Source organism: Fusarium venenatum (genome assembly GCF_020744135.1).
Source record: "Fusarium venenatum strain MPI-CAGE-CH-0201 chromosome Unknown EDB82scaffold_2, whole genome shotgun sequence".
Taxonomy (NCBI): Eukaryota; Fungi; Ascomycota; class Sordariomycetes; order Hypocreales; family Nectriaceae; genus Fusarium; species Fusarium venenatum.
The window spans coordinates 8,683,438-8,703,481 of NW_027072130.1; the positions used below are offsets into that span (position 1 = coordinate 8,683,438).

Consider the following 20,044-nt stretch of genomic DNA (forward strand, 5'->3'; position numbering starts at 1 on the left):
CTTCCCACTTTAGTCAGTACCATTGAGGCCCAATTTGTCTCTTTCATGCCTCTTTCATGCCTCCCATGCGTGTTGCGGTGGTAATTGATCTTTTCTGCGCTTTGTATTTTCAACCTAGATAAGTGTCGTGCCCAATGAAAACTGCACGAATGCCAATTCCTACGTGTCCCAATCATGTTGGCAGCCACTAAGCCATTTTTCTTCACGAATACACGTGGTTAGCTTGGACGGACCGTGTGACAGCCTTGTAATTGTTATTATGGGTGTTGACACGGCCACTAACAACGTCGTCAAACATCAAGATTAGGCAGACAAATAAGACGAGGTCGAATATTAGCGTAGGAAGGCACATATGGTCAAGTGCAAACAAGAACCTGTAACAAATATTGCATTTTTTTATTCTTCATAGCCATGTATATTGTTTCTCATTAGCAGCATTTACCTCGAGTTTCCTTTTGGGATGAGGCATACGAAATGTATTGTAAGCCAAGCTAAAACCTGGCGTGTGTAATCACGATTGCAAAAGACGCTGCTACAACCTGCGCAAATGCAAATGCAGTTCCCCAATCTCCCCCTGCGCCCCTCCAAATAAGCAGGCAAAGCCAGATGAAAGCAACTGCGAGTAAAGCACATGAGACTCCGAACGGGAGTTCTGCGTGGATTCTGTCTGCCTGCCATCCTAAAACAAAGTGTAAACCTCTCGTGCATTCAGATTCTTCTGGTGGAATAGGCAAAGCGACGCCCTTTGGATCCCTAAATGGGTCAGATCTTGTATGCTTCCTTGGTTAAAGATGAAGTGTATCGTAGACGTACCTTATGTCGTAGATACAGCTTTTTTGCGCCATCCCCTTGAGAGTGTTCAGTCCGTTGGCTTCCTTGGGATTGCGAGCACAGTCCTTGAGATGCGATAGGAAAGGGAGCCTTTTCAGACACTTCTCCGCCTCCTCAGCTTGAATTCTGATGCATGGTTGAAGCAAATCCTCCGTAAAGAACGTACATTGACCGCTATGATAATCATTCGCACATGGCTCAACAAAATCAAAAGATGGACTGGTTGGGTGCCTTGCTATAGTTTTCTTGCATTGTTCAGTAACATCCTCAAGATTAACATGCTTCATAGAAATTGGATAGCGCCCATTCGATTCAACAACACACGCAAATTGGAACTATGTTTTGAGTATTGTCAGACTAATCACTACCAAGTTCAGTGTAAACTTACCTTGACCTCTAGCACTTCGGTGATTCCATAATAAGGCAACCATTTCTTCCAACGTCCGAGATGCTGGTAGCACGTGTCCAGCAACCTTTGGTAGATCTCATAATCAGACTCACAAGCACCATCCCAGGGCGAGTTTTCTTTGTATATGTTTCTTGACTCGCCAGTGCGGAGGTCTACTGTGCGTTTCCTTTTCTGACGAGGCTTTGTCGGTCGCATGCAGGGTACAAGAACAGCATATTGTCCTTGCCTGTGACTTTGCAGGCAAATAAAACAACCTTGTCCCGCGCGCTCCTGGAATTCTGGTAGGGCTGTAGGGCCCGGTAGAAATGCATTTTCATAGGCTGTAGGGGCTGGTAAAGACTCTGTTTTATGATGGTTACTCTGGCGTTCGATATCTGCGCGCTCCTGGAATTCTGGTAGGGCTGTAAGGCCCGATAGAAATGCAGTTTTATAGGCTGTAGGGGCTGGTAAAGACTCTGTTTCATAATAGTTATCCTGACGTTCGATATCTAGTTCATACCCAGTGTAAGACATTTTCATTTGTACAACAAGGAATGAGGTACCACATTAAACAGAAAATTTCCCATATTGATGACTTAAATAGAAGAGTTTGGAGGGCCGATTTTTGTTGTGACTCATAAGCTGTTATTGCATTGATAGGTCGTGGTCTGGTGTGATTCGATGCCTTATCGAGGCTGACCCAAGGCAGAATATCAGGCTTTACCACATGTTTTGCTGCACAGCCTTAATGCCCGACGAGGCTGTAGCGTTCTCGGGCAGGCCTTCATTGTAATTTTATCGACTGAATGAAAAATCAAGAGAGAATGCCTCGGGGTATGTCTGTGGTCAGCAAGGTGATTACAATTGGGTCGGATGAAACAAGTCAATCAACGAGCAGTTCTCCAAACCGCCCTGTACCGAATTCATAAACACATAGTTATTGCAGCAGCCAAGGCGAACACAACCACTGAGTTACAGTATGTAACAAGGTAGATTCCAAAGCTGCAACAAATGATGGAAATTGGATAAAGGGAGCAAAAAAAAAACTGGTTTCTCCATTTTGTAGGTCTTGTAGGATTTTTACATCTTGTTAACAGACAACGAAAACTGAGTCGACGGCGATGGGTCTTTTTGTCAAGATCTAAACACAACTGCGAATTAGAGGACCTTGATGACGACATCTCTTGACATACGAGATGTAATCAATGACCCAAAATATTACAACTTCTTTTTCTCGGATCTAGACTGGGGCTCAGATCGCGCCTAGACCAGTGAGTCAATTATGATAAAGGTTGTGATCACATTGGCGACTTACCCTACACCTATTAAGTAGGCCAGCCAGCCTTGTCGTTAAGCGGAGGAAAATGAAGAGGTGGAGGAAGGAAGGAGACTCAGTAGGATATCAGGACTCTAAACGGGGACATCCAAAATCGAACCAGAAATTGATTGTGCATAGTAGGTCCCGTAACCAGGGTCGAAGGTTTTGCTAGATGTAACATAGCGTGGAGCAGATGGATGTGTGGCCTCTCTCCCAAATGGACCTATTCTTAGTAGCAACTAAGCTACTCCTAGTCTTGCGATTGAACGGCAAAAAGTCTTATCTAGACGTCTAGTAAAAAGTCACAGTAACACATGAGATACCCCAAGAATAAGGTTTGTTTTGTTTATCTAATACACCGCTAGCTCATATATTTCCATGCCCATAAACTCCGGCGATTAAAAAACCAAGTTCTGTATGATACAAAATCTTCAGCTCCTGTTGATAAATTTATTGTATAGTAACATCATATCTCGATAGAAAAATCGTCCAACAAGTAAGAATAGAATGTGAAAGGCATATTACCATAGTCAGCAGCCTGTAGACTAGGAGAATTGGGATCCTCATCTTGTAGGAGCGAGATGCTTTCGTATCGCCCTTCTTGACTTGACCAGACTGCAAAAGTTGCACAAAAGCCAACCAGAGGACGTGCCCCGCCAGCAAGGCGTCTCTGTCACACCACAAAAGCTGCATCGCATAATATCCCCAGAGTCTTTATCCGATTTTGAGCAAGGTGTAAGAGTTGCAATCTTCTGACCTCGCTGAGCCTTAGAAGACAACTGGCTACGTCTTCTTGAGAAAGGCTTGTTTGGCTCAGAACGTAGCATGATGTCGCGTAGAGCCTGAGAAATGTTGCTTGTGAGATCTGACATGGTTGATAGGATTTTGTCATCTGAGGTAGGGACGGAGTTATTCAGGAAATGATCTATGTTGTAAGCGTCGGTGAGACTTCGTAAAGTGTGCACATCTTGTAAGATCTTTATGGCTGTTATCATAATATCATAGTTGTGTTGGCCTGATATGGTTTACCGGATAAATCGCTGCTGCGGTGGGGGAATCTACAGATGTAGAGTTGATCATTGGTTGTAGGAAGAAGTTGCTGGACTTTTCCATTAGATTTGAGGGTGGCAATTCCATGGGGATAAGTCAAATTATGAGTATTTGACGAAATGGGGGAAGTGAAGTGAAGTGAAGCGAGTGGCATATGGAGAGGCGACAGTTTTAACATTAACTGGTGACACCCAACAGGGGAAGCCAATCACCATGATCAAATCAGTCAGTCAGTCTCGAGTCATCGCCTTTATTATTACTCTCATGGTGGCAAATTATCTTGATAGTTATATAACATGTGCAAAATCTAATAGAGCTTTAAGACGTTGAAACGACATCAAGATGACGTAAACTTCAGATGCCAACGGAGATCCCCCGGTGAGTAATCACCTCAATTGTCCAATTAGATAAGAAACGGATGTGGTCCGGAAAGGCCAACCCAATACATATTGCAATTAGTGTACATGGTCACTCATCCCCAACAATATGCCATTTTTTAGACCCTTATCCAGCGTCTGTGGAGCTCAGGGTCTTTCCCTTTCTAATTTCCGGGGTCCGTGATCCGTAGAGGTGGCACTGGGTACCAGTTTGTCAGAAGGACATTTTACTCCGGATATTTGGACTCTTTGCCTTGCGCAATGCACCGCGAGTGCGAACACAAGGAAGCCGACTTTTCCTGCTACAGGCTGGAAGGTTAATTAATATGAGTGAAAGTTGCCATTGAACGTTTTGTACTTAGCAGTGTTTGTGATTACCGCCATTTTCCGAGTAGAGCTACAGTCAGTTACCGAACGACTTGCCAATTGTAGTCTAGGCATCCATTCCGAATTACCCTTTAGTGTCCTCGGTGCTGTACCCACTAGTCCCTGACTACCCCTACAATGTGTCGTAATGGTATACATGGGCCAGTCCAGACCGTGCTTGAGTCCCAGTTTATTCAGTCCAGACTCACGTCTGACAGGGTTAGTAATACTCGGTTACTGTGCAGACGTCACATTGTACTCTGACTTTATATGGGGTACCAATCCCATGCAGGCAAAATTCTCATGTTTTTCCTGTAGGGAAAACTTTGTGGCGAAAGTGGAGGTGTAAACAGTCCGTTTGCGCGGTAAATGTCAATCCCACATCTGCCCGCTTCCCAACCGTTTCATCACTGCTTCTTACGTGGATCTTTCTGCTACACCACATGGCCCTGCCTTTACCACTGCCAGCTTGGCAGCAAAGAGAGCTTGTTCGAGAGAGAGAAACTTTTAGGTTCGTCTCGTCGCTCATTATTCTCGTCGCGTTAACTGACGGGTAATTGATAGATATGATCCCTCGTTGATAGCAAAATCTATCCTCAACGCGCCAGATGATCTTATCTCTTCTCGTAATCTCACCACTTCATCTGACGCAACCTTAACCTCATTTTGTCAACTCGCGGCTCTACGTCTCAACGCGTCAAGATCTCTAGTATCACTCTTTGATCGCTCTAGCCAGTATGTTGTTGCAGAAGCTACGCAGTCTGGTCGTCTTCTTCCAAATTCCCTCTCCGCCAGTCCCGATCAAGGCCTGTGGCTCTGTGGAACACACTTCACTCGCTCATTTGGAGTTTGCGAACGCGTTATACAAGACTCCGCCAAGTCCTTGAACTCCAAGCCTCAGATTACAGTAATCAACGACCTGGCCGAAGATGAAACATTACGTCTACGACCTTACTGCCATGGGTGGCCTAACAACCGCTTCTACGCCGGCATACCGCTGATGAGTCCCAGAGGGATTGTCATCGGAGTTCTTTGCGTTTTCGACTCGCAGCCGCGATCAGGACTGGACAGTGCATCGAAAACCATCCTGCAAGACCTATCTCAATGTATTATGTCACATCTCGAACACCGCCGCGTCAGCGAGCGATATCGTCAAGCAGATCGTGTCACCCGCGGTATCCGACGCTTCTTTCATGGAAGCAACACCAAGACAGAACTTCAACGTGATCGACTGCTTGCAGTTGAACCGAGACTTCGTACCCCAGGAGCAGATTTCAGTCCACAATTCAATCACTCAACTGATACCAGACACGGCGATGATCGATTGTCGAGCACATGTGCTAGCGCAGCTCATATCATGCGCGACGCGCTCGAGGTCGATGGGCTTTTACTTCTGGATGCCTCGCACTCACATCGAAGCCCTGGAGCAGAGTTAAAAGAACCCATTGGCGCACTGAAAGACGCTCACCTCGCTGCTGATGATCTATGCCCCGTCCTCGGCTCGTCTGTTACAGTGGAGTTCAAACAAGAAGCAAATTCCTACTTTGGGCATTCAAGTCTGCACACCTCAATCTTGCGAAGATTACTTCATTATTGCCCACGTGGGACGATATGGACATTTGACAGTTCTGACAGTGACGCCAGTGACGACCCGGGTGATGAAATATCCTCGGAGGTTTCTGACAATGACGATATCGCAGAAGAGTCAGATGAAGCAACACCTGTCGACCCAGAAACTACAATAAAGCATCATACAAAACGACAGCAACTGAGAAAGGCTATAAAAGAACTTCTGCCTGGCGCGAAAAGCGTAGCCTTCTTCCCTATCTGGAATGCTCAGAAACGGCGCTGGTTTGCCGGCGGTTTCGCTTACACCAGCAAAACAAGCCGAGTTTTCTCGCCTAAACGGGAGCTAAGTTACTTGCGAGCTCTTGGGACGGTCCTCATGGCCGAAGTGTCTTTCATTAAGGAACGTGAGGTGGAACACTCCAAATTGGATGTTCTGGACTCCATCTCCCACGAACTACGATCACCGTTGCATGGTATCTTCTTCGGCACTGGGGTACTTCGTTCTGGCAACCTGAATGCCTCTCAGAACGACGCTCTGTTGTCCGTCGAGGCCTGCAGTCAGACGTTATTGGACACTATCGATCAGATTCTTGACTGGAGCAAGATCAACCATTTCACTACGTCGCTTGAAAAGGGCCCTGGATACACTTATACAGACGTTGACAGTCGTGTTCTTCGGTCTTCTCGGACTAACAGTATGGAGGCTGGTATGATGAGCATTGCATCTGATGTTGATCTGCCACAGTTGATTGAAGATGTTATCGAAAGCGTACACGTCGGACACGAGTTCCAGAAACATACGCTAGGAACGTCTGGTGACAGTGTCCGATTGGTCGTTCACTTCGAACCTAGCCCTAACTGGAGTTTTCACGTACAGCCCGGTGCAATCCGACGCATCGTGATGAACATCCTAGGAAACTCACTACGGTTTACTTCTAGTGGCGCCATCCATGTCCGAGTCGGACAATCGGAAACGGAAGATGTTTCGATGCGTCTTGTCACACTCACGATTAGTGACACAGGCTGTGGTATGAGCAGCGAATTTCTCGCGAATGATCTCTTCAGCCCGTTTACTCAGCAAAACATGATGGATGCGGGCACCGGATTGGGTTTGAGTATAGTCAGACGCATCACTCAGAATCTTGGCGGAGACGTTGAGGTTCAGAGTGTAGTTTCTGTTGGCACTACAGTTCGCGTCACCCTGCCTATGCAGCTATCTGACAAGATGGCCAAGGGAACCCACACGACGTTGCAACAAGATATGAACAAAGGCCTGGAAGGACTTAGGGTCACTATGGTGGGACTGCAGGACTCGAAAGCCGAGAACGCTACCGATCTTGGATGGGATTCTTTGACGAGTGAAAAGGATTGCATTTCAACAATTTGTCAGGACTGGTTGGGCTCACACATCGTTGAAATACCCGATGTGCAGCACCAAAATCCTCATGTGGTGCTTTGTGATGAGCGCTACATGGACCGAGCGAAGCTCCTTATGGACCAAAACGAGTCGACGTCGCTAGTGGCCATTTGTGACGATCCTATTGTCGCTCGAAAGCTTGAGATGGAAAACACCTGTGATGACAGCGGCCGGGTCGTTCTTTTCACACATCGACCGTAAGTCACACTATGCTTGAACACCATCGTATTGTTCTTTCATGCTAACTTATCATAGTGTCGGTCCTCGAAAGCTACAGAGACTTTTATCCCGTATTAACCAAGGCGACAAAGCCCCAAGACCAAAGTTGAGCGATTCAATAGCACCGAATATCATCAATTTTCACGCAAGTGAAGCATTGAAAGTACGATTAGATCCCCCAACACCACCGGGTGCTGATTGTGAGAAGCGAGATGGCCCTGGTTTGGATCTCCCCACACCTTTGGAATGGGCGCCGTCAAAATCTCCCCGTTCACCTCTCACAACACCACTAGAGAAACCAAATCCTATCAGCAATTCAGCATCAACAGGAGAAACTTTCCTACTTGTTGACGACAATCCCATCAACCTCAAAATGCTCATCATGTTTATGAAGAAGTTGAAACTTCAGTACAGCACAGCCTCCAACGGTCAAGAGGCTGTGATTAAGTATAAAGAGAACCCATCGAGTTACAAGTGCGTATTTATGGACATATCAATGCCTGTTATGAACGGTTTTGAAGCTACCCGTCATATACGCACGTTCGAGGCTGAGTGTTCTATTCCGAAGTGTAGTATCTTTGCACTCACTGGTTTGGCGTCGCGCGATGCCCAACAGGAGGCAGTTTTGAGTGGTATTGACTTGTTTTTGACAAAGCCTATCGCTTTGGCTGAGATGAGGCATTTATTGGAGTCTAAGAAATTAATTTGAAACTGGCGTTAATATAATGGGACAATAGATATACGACTGGCTTGGGCGTTTGTTTGGGTAGCGTGGGTTTGTATAAATCGAATATGTGTATGCGATGAGGGTTCATTGTGAGCATTGCTCAGCGGTCTGATTTATTTGTGTATGCGCTCAAAGCTTACGATGTCACACAATTGTACTGAGATTAATGTAGTTAACGTTTTGGAATGACTGCAATGTCAAATTTCAATGGTCTCAAACATCAGAGGGGTTGATTCAGAGTGTGAATAAAATTTCATCTATATCTCATCATGGAAGGCTAAGTAGTAATTGACCCCCAAACCGTTGTCTAATTTTCTATCAAGCAAAACGTACTAAGTCTAAATACCGTTTCACTTTGGAAAATAGTATGTAAACCATGTCAGAAGACACGCAAGTTCAATACATTCTTCTCGGGATGACCCACTTATAATACCACTTCGTATGTGATACTTCTAACACGTCACAATCCACGTTGAGGACTGAAAATTTTCAACTTCTTACATGCTCAGCTATAACATTTCTGCAAACAACAAAGACATTTCAATCCACAGAACCTAAAACACAATGCATCTCGATCACAAACTGCCATGGAAGACTATCGCTTCTCATTTTACCTTGGCAAGAGCTGAATCAAGTGCCAACTACAACCTGATAGCTCTCGGATTGCCTTCACAAGATGCAGCTCTTGGACACTTCAGCCGAGTCTTGATTGCGACCATCGAGGAGTTCTCCAATACGGAAACCTCCAAGGTTAACACCGATCAAGTTAACGGGAAATTATTCTCAGACGATGTACTCAACTTTCCAGAGCACCATTTCGGCCTAGGCCCGCACGATACGAACTCGGCGTTAAACAATCCGTTACATGCAAAACACCAGGACTTGGACTATTGGAAAGAACGGGCCTCTACCTCAGATTATGGCGCAAGCTATTGCACCGCAGATGGCGACTTGGCCGATGCAGCAAAAATGCTGGTTATTACTGCTGCCGTCAGCGACAATCAAGCCATTCGTCGCGAGGCCTTATCCGCTCTTTGCCAACTCTCAGCACATGTTCCCATGTCCGACTTGCGAGGTTTGACCTGGGGTCATGGTTTCGGACTAAGTCTTGTCGCTTCTGAAGCATTAAAGTTGTATGTGCTATTGAACTTGATAGAAGCAGTTCAGTCTCGTGGTGCACAACAGGTCTCACTACTGAGAGTCAAGATACTGCTATGTGCTCTGGGCAGTTATTCACTCCAAAACTATGACTATCCTGCGCAGAATATTCCGCATCGCGCCTTCTGGCATTCTTTAGGGATTACAGAGTCTTGGGCCGATCGACAGGCAGATGGGATTATTGAAAGTGAAGAACCAGTTGTGGACCCCCTGGGGCTTGGGGATGACGAAGTCCATCAAAAAGCAAGGATTGATCTTAAAAAGTATTTGAAGGATTGTTTTGCAATCTTATACGTCTATGACGTGTTTCTAAAACAGGTTGCAAATGAAGAACAGCGTAGGGAATTTTGGCTTTATGAGATCAATTTGTGTTTTTGGTCTAGCATGTAGTTAAATTGGAAATCCGTTACCTATACTTATAGATATAGACTACGACATAGTTGGGACTACTGGCTCCGGCAATATACCCAGCACATTTGCCTTTATTAAAGCCGATGTGGCCCGCTTTGTTGTTGTATCTTTGGACGTACCTAGATGGCAACTAGACACTTACTTAATAGGTGTAGCTTCACGCCGAACCAGTTGGTTCAGATTGCGGAAACGGTTAAGGGGACAAAGTTTAGCGTCACCAGATTCATTAGAAGCCTTGAAAGCTGGAAAAACTACAGAGATACCCAGCCAAACAGGCATGGCCGCCCAGATGCCGAACGAAACGCTTTCGGACATGATGGATTTCTTCATGATCCTATTTGGGAACCCAAAGGCCAATAAAGCCCTAAGATCTGGGTGAAAGATCAGTTGCAAGAGCCGGTCAGTTACGCAATCCAGTGGAAAGGCGTCGTCCATATCAGTCTCAAAGAACTGCCAATGTGTTCCTCAGTCGGTCCGTCGGGGTGTCATTATACCCATGCAACCAGTACTCGGAGACTTATTAGTTACACCGATGGAATAACCCACCGAGTTGGCTAGGCCAGACTAAAATTAACCTTGAATGGCGGAACTCCGCCATATCAATCAAGTTGATTATCAAGCTCGGTCCAATGTTCATCCAAGCTTCATGAGCAAATTTGGTGCAAGAATTATGGAGATGCAAGGATTCAGAGGTTTTGTAAAGGGGCAGACGACATAGGAGCTAAGGATCATGATCTTGTCGTGTATAAAAGCACTTGCGTATGTCTCTCAAATTTCCTCTGATATCCTCATATTCACCCCATCAACTCAAACTCACAACGCCTCCTAACTTTGAACAACATGATGGCTTCACTTACGTATCTCGTCACCGGCGCGAACAGAGGTAGAATCTCCATACACGCCTAAACCTTACTTTGTGCTCACAGAATGCAGGTATTGGAAAGGGACTTATCGCATCCTTTCTCTCTGAGCCACGAAGTATCGTTATTGCCGCCGTACGCGACCTCGAGCACGAGTCATCCCAATCACTTCTACAGCTGCCTCGAGGTACGGACAGCAAACTAATCAGGGTCAAGATCGATGCAGGAGATAGTCAATCAATCCACAATGCATTCGAATATCTCATCAACGACCATGGTATCCGGAGTCTAGACATTGTGGTCGCCAATGCGGGAAAAGGCGGTGCAAGCCGCAAGCTCCACGAAACACCGCTGTCGGAGATGCAGGAGTACATGAGAATTAATGCGTACGGAATCGTGGAACTCTTCAAATCGTCACTTCCTCTTCTGGTCAAGTCGGAGAAGCCCACGTTCTGTGCAATCACAAGTGGTATCGGTACAAACAACAATATTGATACTAGTTTGCCCTTGGCATGTTACGCCACAAGCAAATTAGTGGCAAACCATTTCATAAGATGGCTTGCTGCTGAAAATTCGGGAGTGACCACTTTTGCATTGCACCCCGGGTAAGTGATGTTTATCAAACTTTCTGCGATATGCTTTGTAACTAACCGAGGTTTATTCAAGCCTCGTCGACACTGAATTGACAAAGGCGACTCTTCAAGATATCAAAAAGTTGAATCCCGACATCGACGTCAATCTCTTCAAGCTTATTTCTGTCGAAGAAAGCGCCCAATGTTTGAAGAAGCTGGTTAGTACAGCCTTGGCGCATTCTGAGGATACACGTTAACTGAATAGATTGTTGCTAGTAGCCACGAGGAGGTACATGGACGTTTCTTGTCACATGATGGAACCATAATTCCTTGGTAAGGCGGAAGACTAGAGAGAATAGTGATTGTACATAGCAAGCACAAGGATGATCAACTCTCCCCTGCGTCTGGTGAGTATGTTGATTTATGGTAGGAATGATGAAGTAGAGAAAGCTACGGCACTTAAAACCCTTTGCTTTCTATGTATATAAGCAATTCGGGGTCAGAGTAGTGCGGGTTGGAACAAGAAAATAAAAATGTGTTGTTGGAGATGAAAATTCAGGATTAGTGGCTTCTTATCTACCCTATCTGAAATAGTGAGTTCAGTGACTTTGGAATACTGATGTTTGGTCTTGATTCAACCATGATGAATAATGGGGATGAGGCAAATACTTATTGGGCGGAGTTCCGCCCACCCTAGTAAAGTATAGAGTTATCAAGGTGTTGGTATAGTGTGCTTATGGCACAAACCTTATCTTGAATCCCGAGATGACAAAATTCCTCATATGCTTCCTAGTGATATTGGTTCTCAACGATTCTTACATAAGCTATGAAGATCCTGAACTCGATGGATAACGTTATCATGCCTTTCGTTTGTTCTCCACTCGGTGGCTCGCTTTGTCATAGCTTAGCGTATATAGCGAGCTTTATCCCTCTTCCACACAAGTTGGTCAAAATATCACCATTCGCTCGCCGTCATCTGAGCATTCAATCTAAGTGAGTTTACTGTCAAAGTAATTCTATCTTGACAATATTCATAAATTTTACTTTCCTGGACGCCGACTGATTAATCCAGATCTTAGAAGTCCTTTATACAATTGACCAACCCGCAACACGACATGTCTTCTCTTACCTTCAAGAACCCTCCCGGCGCTGCCGAGAAGCATAGCGAGATGGGTCATTACTCTCAATCGGTCGAACTTGATAATGGCATCGTGAAGTGTTCGGGCCAGGGAGGATGGCACCCCGAGACAGGTGCTCTGGATGCCAATGACAGCAACAAGCAAGTCCAGTTGGCTATGGAGAATGTCGACATTGTGCTTAAGAATGCTGGACTTCGGGGATGGGAGGATGTTTACCTGCTTCGCTCATACCACTGCGACATTCGGTCTTCCTGGGAGACCACTGCCGAAGCCTTGAAGAAACGTATCCCTGGTCATCGTCCTGTGTGGACTGCTGTTGCAGTGCCTCACCTGGCCTTTCCTTCAATGCTAATTGAGCTTGAAGTTGAGGCCAAGCGTCAGAAATAGGGAATAATTAACTCGCAAAATACTAAAAGGACAGAGAACAGGATGAAGGAAATTGAGGTTTCTATGAGAGGATGCCAACCCAATTTAGCGAACCTGACACAATGGTGATGTTTGCATCGCGATGTTGTGATCCCATTTGCGATACTAAGAAAGCAGAGGACTCTTATCTATTGATTAAACTATAAGAATAATGTTCTAGAGGAGAATTAATAACTTGCAAAGCCACAATGAGACAAACGGCAGGAACATCAAAACTTGGACACGTCTGCACATCCGACATCAACCCCAAACCGTTTAGAGACCTGCCAAGTCGATTTTGCGCCATCTTCCTGCTCACTTCCTGTAGCACCTACATTCTCGGAGTCATTTGACTGGATCTCAGAAGATCTTTGAGTATGCCACCACCCAAGACTAAACACCCACCCATCAAACACCTCTCTCAACTCTTGATCACTCATGTACTCAGCTCCTTTAGGTATGATGCCCGAGCTTGGATCGCAAAGCTGGGATCCGGCTAGAAATCCCATTGTACTTGCGATACTGCATGGGTTTCGTGGGAGTGTTCCGTCTATCTTGACGAGAAGATAGCTTGCGAGTCCAAGAACTGCCATGGCCGCCAACAAGATTTGGAGGATGAGTTTTGAAGTTGAGTTGATCGCCAATCGGGTTCCATATTCGTATGATGTCCCGCTTATCTTAGTATTGTAGGACGAAGGACTTGCTTTGGATGGAAACGCTTCTGCTGTCATAAGCTCAGCTGTATTGTTCTTATTTGCCCGAAAGTTGCGGTCAATGACAATCCTCATGTATTCGGCGTAGTTTCTCTCGACGGCACGAATTAGTTTGTTCACGTTGTTTGGGCCAATGAGGTCTTCTCTGCTCATTCCATTGGGGCCAAGCAGCAATTGGTTGAAGAATAGATCATAACTGCTGTCATAAGACTCTCCAGCGAAACGTACCAAATCAGCATCTAAGAAGCGATGAAGTCGGTAACCCAATGTTTGAAACTTTGAAGTTTTGTTCATCCATCTCCATCCCTCATCACGTTCTAGTTTTGGTTGAATATCCTCATTGATCTGGCGTAACGCAGGATTACCTTTGTATGTTACGTCGACGGGAATTTGCTCAATGCCCTGAGAGCAGACCAATGCCGTCAAATTCCAGGTGGGTATATCTTTGTCGCTTATCCGCCCAAAAAAAACACCGACCGATGGGCACTCAGCATCAGATGTGCCAGCGGTGGTGTTCAAGTCGATGTACCCACCAATGAATCCAGAGACGGCCCGTTCTGAGGCTCCAGCAAACTGGTATCTTAGGAGTATTGGGTTAAGTCCAAAAGAGATATTGGCCATCTTGTTGACTTTAACATCGCCGCAACTGTATGGAGCAAGGAAATGTGCTGACAAAATGTCCCGGCGGTATATACTTGATACATCCAGTTCTAAAGTGAAACTGCTCGACGGAATGGCCATACAACTAAGAAACGGTCGTAGAGCACCGACTCTGTAAGTATAGTTCAAATACTGGTAATTAAGATCAGATGATGGAGTGTGAGACACAGAGAGCTCGATGTCTGGGAGGACAATATCTTCCCATATTCCCAACGATGCATTGGCGCCGCCGTTACGAATAAGATTCAGAGCCACAGCGGCGCCTCCATCATCTGTACCATTGATAGGCCATGAAGCATGCCAGTTTGTAACCATCACCGAAGATGGCTTCACAAGAAGGATATTTCCAGTAAGAATCCAGAGACCAGAAACGACAATTGTAAGAAAACTGCCCAAAAGCGTCGATATGTTCGAAGTGGCTGCACCGAAGTAACCAGCTCGAAGGGTCTTCATAATGACCAAGAATGGAGAGACAGAAAGCAGGTGAAACAAAATACTCCTATTGGCCTGGACGCTTCCGGACCGAAGGGCACTATAAGGGGCAAGTGTTGCTATGTTGAAATCGAGACTATTGAACATTGTGGCAATAGCGAAAACTACTGCTGTTGAGGCGATGCGAGTGACATATGACAAGCCAGTTGAGTCGTCTTTGTGCATATCAATAAGACCCTGTCTCTGATTGGAAAGTTGATGGAGAAGTTCGAGTACACCTATGGCTAGGATGGGGAAGGCGATTGTTGCAATGACAAAAGGGAGACTTCCAGTTAAAGGTACCCAAGCTTTAACCTGTGGGGTATCTTTAGAGGTTGTGGTACTCAACAACATGTTACTCTTGGATATTTCAACACTCATGTCTCCGCTGCCGTTGGTAGTTGCCTTGAATTGAGCTTCATCCAGCACAACAACCAAATCGTTTTCGCTTGAGTGTCCCGAGTATCTCAATACATTCTGCAAGACAGGACTGTTTGCTAGGATAGATGCATGGCCAGCAATAGATCCACAAAATGCATGTATCGAAAGCTTTCGCGATGATGTGAATAATAACAGTAAGGAAATAGCTGCCAACAAAGCAAAACCTGCAGCCATGGCCCAAACAGCCGCACTTCTCGTGCATAGCCTGGGTTCGCTGACAAGACCGTCGGCAGTGTCTTTTGATTCTTTGTTGACAAGGAGTAACTCTCGGGCAAGTTCGTTCAACAGTCCGTCCACGACAGCAATAGAGGTATTTCTAAGGATGGAGGAATTTAGGAACATCTCCGGTTCGAAATTATCTCCCAATGCCACAGCCATCATCTGGAAAAGTGCCTCACTTTGCCGCCGTTCCCACCCGAGGTGTAGAGTTTCGGCCATGATTGTCTTATTAGTGACAAGAGCCTCCCCGGATCTGTAAAGATTGCTAAATAGCATTTCAGCAAGATAAGGACTCGTCAAGTTGCGCAACGGTGTACCACCCTTCTTCACGGCCGCTGTCGAGATTGTTGCGTGGCCTGCTAGAGGATTGTATGTCGCCTTCGTTGATACTATACTATAGCCGATTTTGCAGATGATAGCAGTATAATCAATGAGTTTCACTGCGTTAGACATATGTTTTTGGGCGACTTCTAAATCGATGTTGTACTGCGCGGCTATGATTACATGTCTTATATCATATTTCTCGATGTCGTGAGGGAATTTCTGCTCATAGAATTCAGATGTCTTGATACCATTTGAGCAATTGGCGCGGAAAAACGAATAGTGCCAAGGTTTCTCTCCACAGAACCCTACATCTGTTGTGATATTTGAACATCTATATAGGATAATAGCAACGCCTGCAGAGCATGTAGATGAATTCCATGAGTATGCAACACTAGTATCGGAAATCTCAGATACCAGAGTTGCATCTTCGCAGGTGATGTTTGGAACAAAGACGTCTACTTGTGCTTCGAGAGAAGTAATATTCAGCGATGACTCTGTTGGTCGGAAATGTTGGCTGACGAGCCCGTCTTCAGTTTTCCAAGCTGAGTCATTTGTTACTGCTCCGTTTAAACGTGCAAGGTACTTCCAAACAGGAATATCTGAACCATCAAACATGTGACCGTGGAAAGGCTCGTAATTACCCACGATGTTGTATGATTGAGATGTCCATATTTGAGCTGCATCGAAGGTATTTTGGTACGTGATAACAATTGTCTCATGGTGTGTATAGGTTTGAACGACGAATAAAGTGGTTGACATAAGAATGATAGCCTTCAGTAGAAATAACGAAAATATTGTAGCTGTGACACGGTAATGACCAAGTCTGAACGCCTGGTACATACTTTGCAGTTGAAAAGGCGATATGTAATCGAGAAGCAATGATCTAGAAGCGGGTACAGGGCCAGATTGAAGTTCCATCCAAGGCTGTGTTGACTTGTAGTAGTAGTCGATACGTCTCCATAGACTTAGGATGATGACGAACACGGCTGTCGGGCCACACGTCCAGTAGTACTCGCTTGAGGAGAATTTCAGTGGCAGGCCATGTCTTGCATCGATGGAGCGGTGCAGGGCAATGATTAATGCGCTACTGCCAGTGAAGATAAAGATGAAGAGAACTAATGCGGCCTTGGTGAGCCAGAATGGTGGCTTGCTTGACCTTTCAGGTCTCCCCGCTTTAGCATGCGGTGCCATTTCGACAGGCTAGTGGTCTTCATGATTGTCGTTCTGGTCCATAAGAGTTACACGCTCTGGCATGGGCTCTGAAGATGTCATGATATACAATGGAGGATATTTGGCTGAGACAAATAATCAGACATCGAGTCACATGGAGTATATTTATGATGGAAAATTTTTGAGTAACCAACATGATGGCAGTGAGATTCAGCCTCACCGTCGTACCCGGAACGTCTTGTTCATTGTAGCTGTCGCTGAATGGACGACAGTCATGTCAGGGATGCAATATGTTTATCATCGTGGGTTGCACAAGACACTAGTGTCAGCCACTTAAGGGCAATTCACTGGGTAGATGAGCAGTAACAGTCACCTTAATGATTCTATTTCATTCAATAAAACTAGCCAAGACATGCGGTTTTGAACATAGTCAAGAAGACAAGTCAGATGCCTGGTAGAATTTGGCAAGAATGGTTTTTATGGTGAAGGTACCTTCAAGATTGCCCTCATTCTCCTACGGATAATGCTAGCTTCTTGGCAAGTTTCAGCTTTGGCTTTATTTATATACGCAAACCGAAACAAAAATAGTAATTCATCGCCACAAACTAACAAACCAATCATCTTGGATGAGATTTGCTTTTTCGTAGCCTGATATTGAATTATGTAGCAAACGGCAAAGACCAATCAATGTCGCTGGAAGAAAGATGGAACGGAATCAGACAGGATTACGACGTGTCCGTTTCGCGAAGAACTTCCTTACTTCTTCATCACATCTAAAGAGGCAAGTAACAATGTCTTCTCTCGAAGGGTTACCACGAGAAATTCTTGCCGAGGTACGGGCCGATATCTCGCCTTCCTCTAGACCTGCTAACAAGCCACAGATCCCGTTGCATCTGCACGATGACCCAGCACTCGAAGGACGAGAAATTTTCCGGGAGAAGCACAAAGTAAGAGGATTGAACTGGCGGAAGTACTTGATGTCGCTACGTGCTGTAAACCGCATGTTTCGTGACTTGGTAAACCCTCTACTCTTTGAACACGTCACCATCTTCTCAGGCCGTCCATTGAAAATCAACCACGTCCCAGATCTTCGATCCAGACACAACCGCAGATGGGTGTTCAAAGAAATTGGAGTATCGCGACTGGAAAGGTTATCAATGGATCCTTCGATCCGCAAGCTGGTCCGCCGACTAGAATTCGCCGATATGCCCCTAGATGACCTCTATGCATACTTGGCAGACCCTGATAAAGAAACTAATAACGGAGTATTCGACGTGGAAAACCTTCGATATGTTGCACGGATTTCAATTCTCATTCATAGTGTCTTACCGAGATTTCCTAACCTCACGGCTCTGAGGCTCGACTTTGCGGAAATCCCCTATAGACCCTCTGGCGTCTTTGGACCTCGTAACTTCGATCATGATGGTACGCCATATTGGGTTCAGGATACCGCGGACCTCTTCCGATCATTCTCTACAGCAATCTGCAGATCTGGGCTTGACAAGCTGGAAGAACTTGACCTCTCGTTACCTATCGCACACGATTTCGGACACTTTCTCAAAAATGGAAACGAAGATGAATGTTCCTTAACGAGGGTTCTTTTTGAACAACTCAAGCGTCTTGCCGTTGATGTTGTACAAAGGAATGACATCAGCGGTCGCTCGTTTCGTCTCAACCAATGGAATACAGTCTACGCCAAAAATGTCCAAGAATTACTACCTCTGGCACCAAATCTTCATCATCTTAGAGTTAGGAGCAAATGTTTTCTGAGCCTCACTGCGTCATCTCTTCCTCATTCTAATCTTCGGCTACTCGAACTTCATTATCTGCGCATAGCAGGAGAAGCACTCACCTCAGTTATTGAAAGATGTCAATCTCTTCAATGGGTCCATATGGATCGAATCCGTATTGAGTCTGGTACATGGGAAGATATCCTTACAGTCATGAGGAAGACATCGATTACATCAATTGACTTGTTCGATTGCGGCTACTGGAATTCAGACTCACGCCAAAATCTCTACCCACACACCCAAAACTATATTCATACGAATCGCGTCGGGGATCTCAAAGCCTGCGAGTTGACGTTTACACAACTGCATGAGAACATGTGTCGGATATATGGGAGCAACTATGGCGAGCATCTTATCCGAGGACACAAGGCGCCCGATCAAATAGCCGCAGAATTTCGAAAGCTCTTGGAAGAGTCTTCTACTGATATGGACTCCCCCGAGACCGGTCGGTAGCCAGCTAATGAGTATGATGATGGCAATCTCTTCAACGTCTAGTTCTGACGACAACAGCCTTCTGAAGATTGGTAGCAATCCATCCGAGTCCGAGTAGGTCATTGCTGGTTGTGCGTTTATTCATCAAGATATCATATGAGCTCCGCCAATAATGGTACAAGCCAATCGTCTGTGGTGAGAACATCTTTTTGAAGCGTTATAATTGTTCAAATTCCACATGTGTGTCAACTAGTTAGCACATTTGAAACACGTTTTGGAACGTTGAGTTGTTTTGAGTGTATGATTGAGGGCATGACCTTTCATTGACTGCCTCGTCTGAGACAGACAAGACAATATCATGTCATGCTAGCGACCCAGGCTTTTTGCTTCCTCTGGAGTTTATTGACGTGATAGGGCACATACAAGATTAAATGATTATTAAGAATTTGGTCGATAGTTTTATCGTTGTCGTTGTCTCGGCAAGAGTAAAGAAATCTAATGCTTGGTCTTGACACTGCCTTGAGCCCTTTAATGAGAAGGTTCCTGGTTCAACAGGTGATTCCAATATGGGGAAGACAGGATCCTTTTTCGTCTTTTAGAACAGGTGCAATTGATTCGTGATATGACGGACATTCACTTGGGGGCTCAACTTTCCTTCAGCCCGGCGGGATACTTGAAAAGGAACGAGTGCAAAGTAAACATCCCTTACTAAGCCACAGAAAAGAGCAACCGGATCTACACCACGAACTGATAATTCCACGATGTTGCGGGAAAATCTCTCATTTCCGCAATATCTCACTATCGATGTGATCAGACTCGCAGGTGGTCACCTACTTTGACAGGGTCTGTCTACTCTGGTCTGATCATTCTTCGATATCGTGGACGCCATGGCGCTGAAAGCACAGGGATCTCTACACGGGATTAACCGCTAGTCAGGTAAGGATTTAGCGGATGGTGCCCTGTAAGCCGACACGGCTCAGCCGTTGTAGCTTACCTACCCAGGCTCCAAAGCATCAC

General features: G+C 45.5%; 8 protein-coding genes across 8 annotated transcripts; 5 read left to right on the forward strand and 3 right to left on the reverse strand.

Annotated features, from left to right (window-relative positions):
* Positions 1-377: 377 nt before the first annotated feature.
* On the reverse strand, positions 378-1,860 carry EDB82DRAFT_502224 (uncharacterized protein). The gene is made up of 2 exons (XM_065608664.1): positions 1,220-1,860; positions 378-1,166 (listed from the first exon to the last, which is right to left on the reverse strand). The coding sequence occupies exons 1-2, from the start codon at positions 1,757-1,759 to the stop codon at positions 786-788; spliced, it is 921 nt and encodes a 306-aa protein (XP_065465096.1). The 5' UTR covers positions 1,760-1,860; the 3' UTR covers positions 378-785.
* A 1,000-nt stretch (positions 1,861-2,860) lies between these two features.
* Positions 2,861-3,853, reverse strand: EDB82DRAFT_502229 (uncharacterized protein). The gene is made up of 2 exons (XM_025736427.2): positions 3,567-3,853; positions 2,861-3,514 (listed from the first exon to the last, which is right to left on the reverse strand). Exons 1-2 carry the CDS (start codon positions 3,672-3,674, stop codon positions 3,101-3,103), a joined length of 522 nt encoding a protein of 173 aa, XP_025587035.2. The 5' UTR covers positions 3,675-3,853; the 3' UTR covers positions 2,861-3,100.
* Positions 3,854-4,635: 782 nt separating this feature from the next.
* EDB82DRAFT_502231 (uncharacterized protein) lies at positions 4,636-8,639 on the forward strand. Its single transcript, XM_025736428.2, has 3 exons — positions 4,636-4,841; positions 4,895-7,513; positions 7,572-8,639. Exons 1-3 carry the CDS (start codon positions 4,774-4,776, stop codon positions 8,242-8,244), a joined length of 3,360 nt encoding a protein of 1,119 aa, XP_025587036.2. The 5' UTR covers positions 4,636-4,773; the 3' UTR covers positions 8,245-8,639.
* A 115-nt stretch (positions 8,640-8,754) lies between these two features.
* Positions 8,755-9,949, forward strand: EDB82DRAFT_502232 (uncharacterized protein). Its single transcript, XM_025736429.2, has one exon. The coding sequence runs from the start codon at positions 8,827-8,829 to the stop codon at positions 9,808-9,810; it is 984 nt and encodes a 327-aa protein (XP_025587037.2). The 5' UTR covers positions 8,755-8,826; the 3' UTR covers positions 9,811-9,949.
* A 725-nt stretch (positions 9,950-10,674) lies between these two features.
* EDB82DRAFT_546152 (uncharacterized protein) lies at positions 10,675-11,600 on the forward strand (the record flags this gene model as incomplete). The annotated part of the gene is made up of 4 exons (XM_025736432.2): positions 10,675-10,714; positions 10,765-11,296; positions 11,358-11,481; positions 11,529-11,600. 4 exons carry the CDS (start codon positions 10,675-10,677, stop codon positions 11,598-11,600), a joined length of 768 nt encoding a protein of 255 aa, XP_025587039.2.
* Positions 11,601-12,010: 410 nt separating this feature from the next.
* On the forward strand, positions 12,011-13,007 carry EDB82DRAFT_502236 (L-PSP endoribonuclease family protein). The gene has a single exon (XM_065608665.1). It carries the CDS (start codon positions 12,379-12,381, stop codon positions 12,787-12,789), a length of 411 nt encoding a protein of 136 aa, XP_065465097.1. The 5' UTR covers positions 12,011-12,378; the 3' UTR covers positions 12,790-13,007.
* A 30-nt stretch (positions 13,008-13,037) lies between these two features.
* Positions 13,038-17,081, reverse strand: EDB82DRAFT_556931 (uncharacterized protein; the record flags this gene model as incomplete). Its single annotated transcript, XM_065609683.1, has 5 exons — positions 13,038-15,473; positions 15,642-15,705; positions 16,129-16,217; positions 16,344-16,719; positions 17,026-17,081. The coding sequence occupies 5 exons, from the start codon at positions 17,079-17,081 to the stop codon at positions 13,038-13,040; spliced, it is 3,021 nt and encodes a 1,006-aa protein (XP_065465098.1).
* A 507-nt stretch (positions 17,082-17,588) lies between these two features.
* EDB82DRAFT_502237 (uncharacterized protein) lies at positions 17,589-19,539 on the forward strand. Its single transcript, XM_065608666.1, has 3 exons — positions 17,589-17,638; positions 17,687-19,059; positions 19,106-19,539. The coding sequence occupies exons 1-2, from the start codon at positions 17,597-17,599 to the stop codon at positions 19,046-19,048; spliced, it is 1,404 nt and encodes a 467-aa protein (XP_065465099.1). The 5' UTR covers positions 17,589-17,596; the 3' UTR covers positions 19,049-19,059; positions 19,106-19,539.
* Positions 19,540-20,044: the final 505 nt, after the last annotated feature.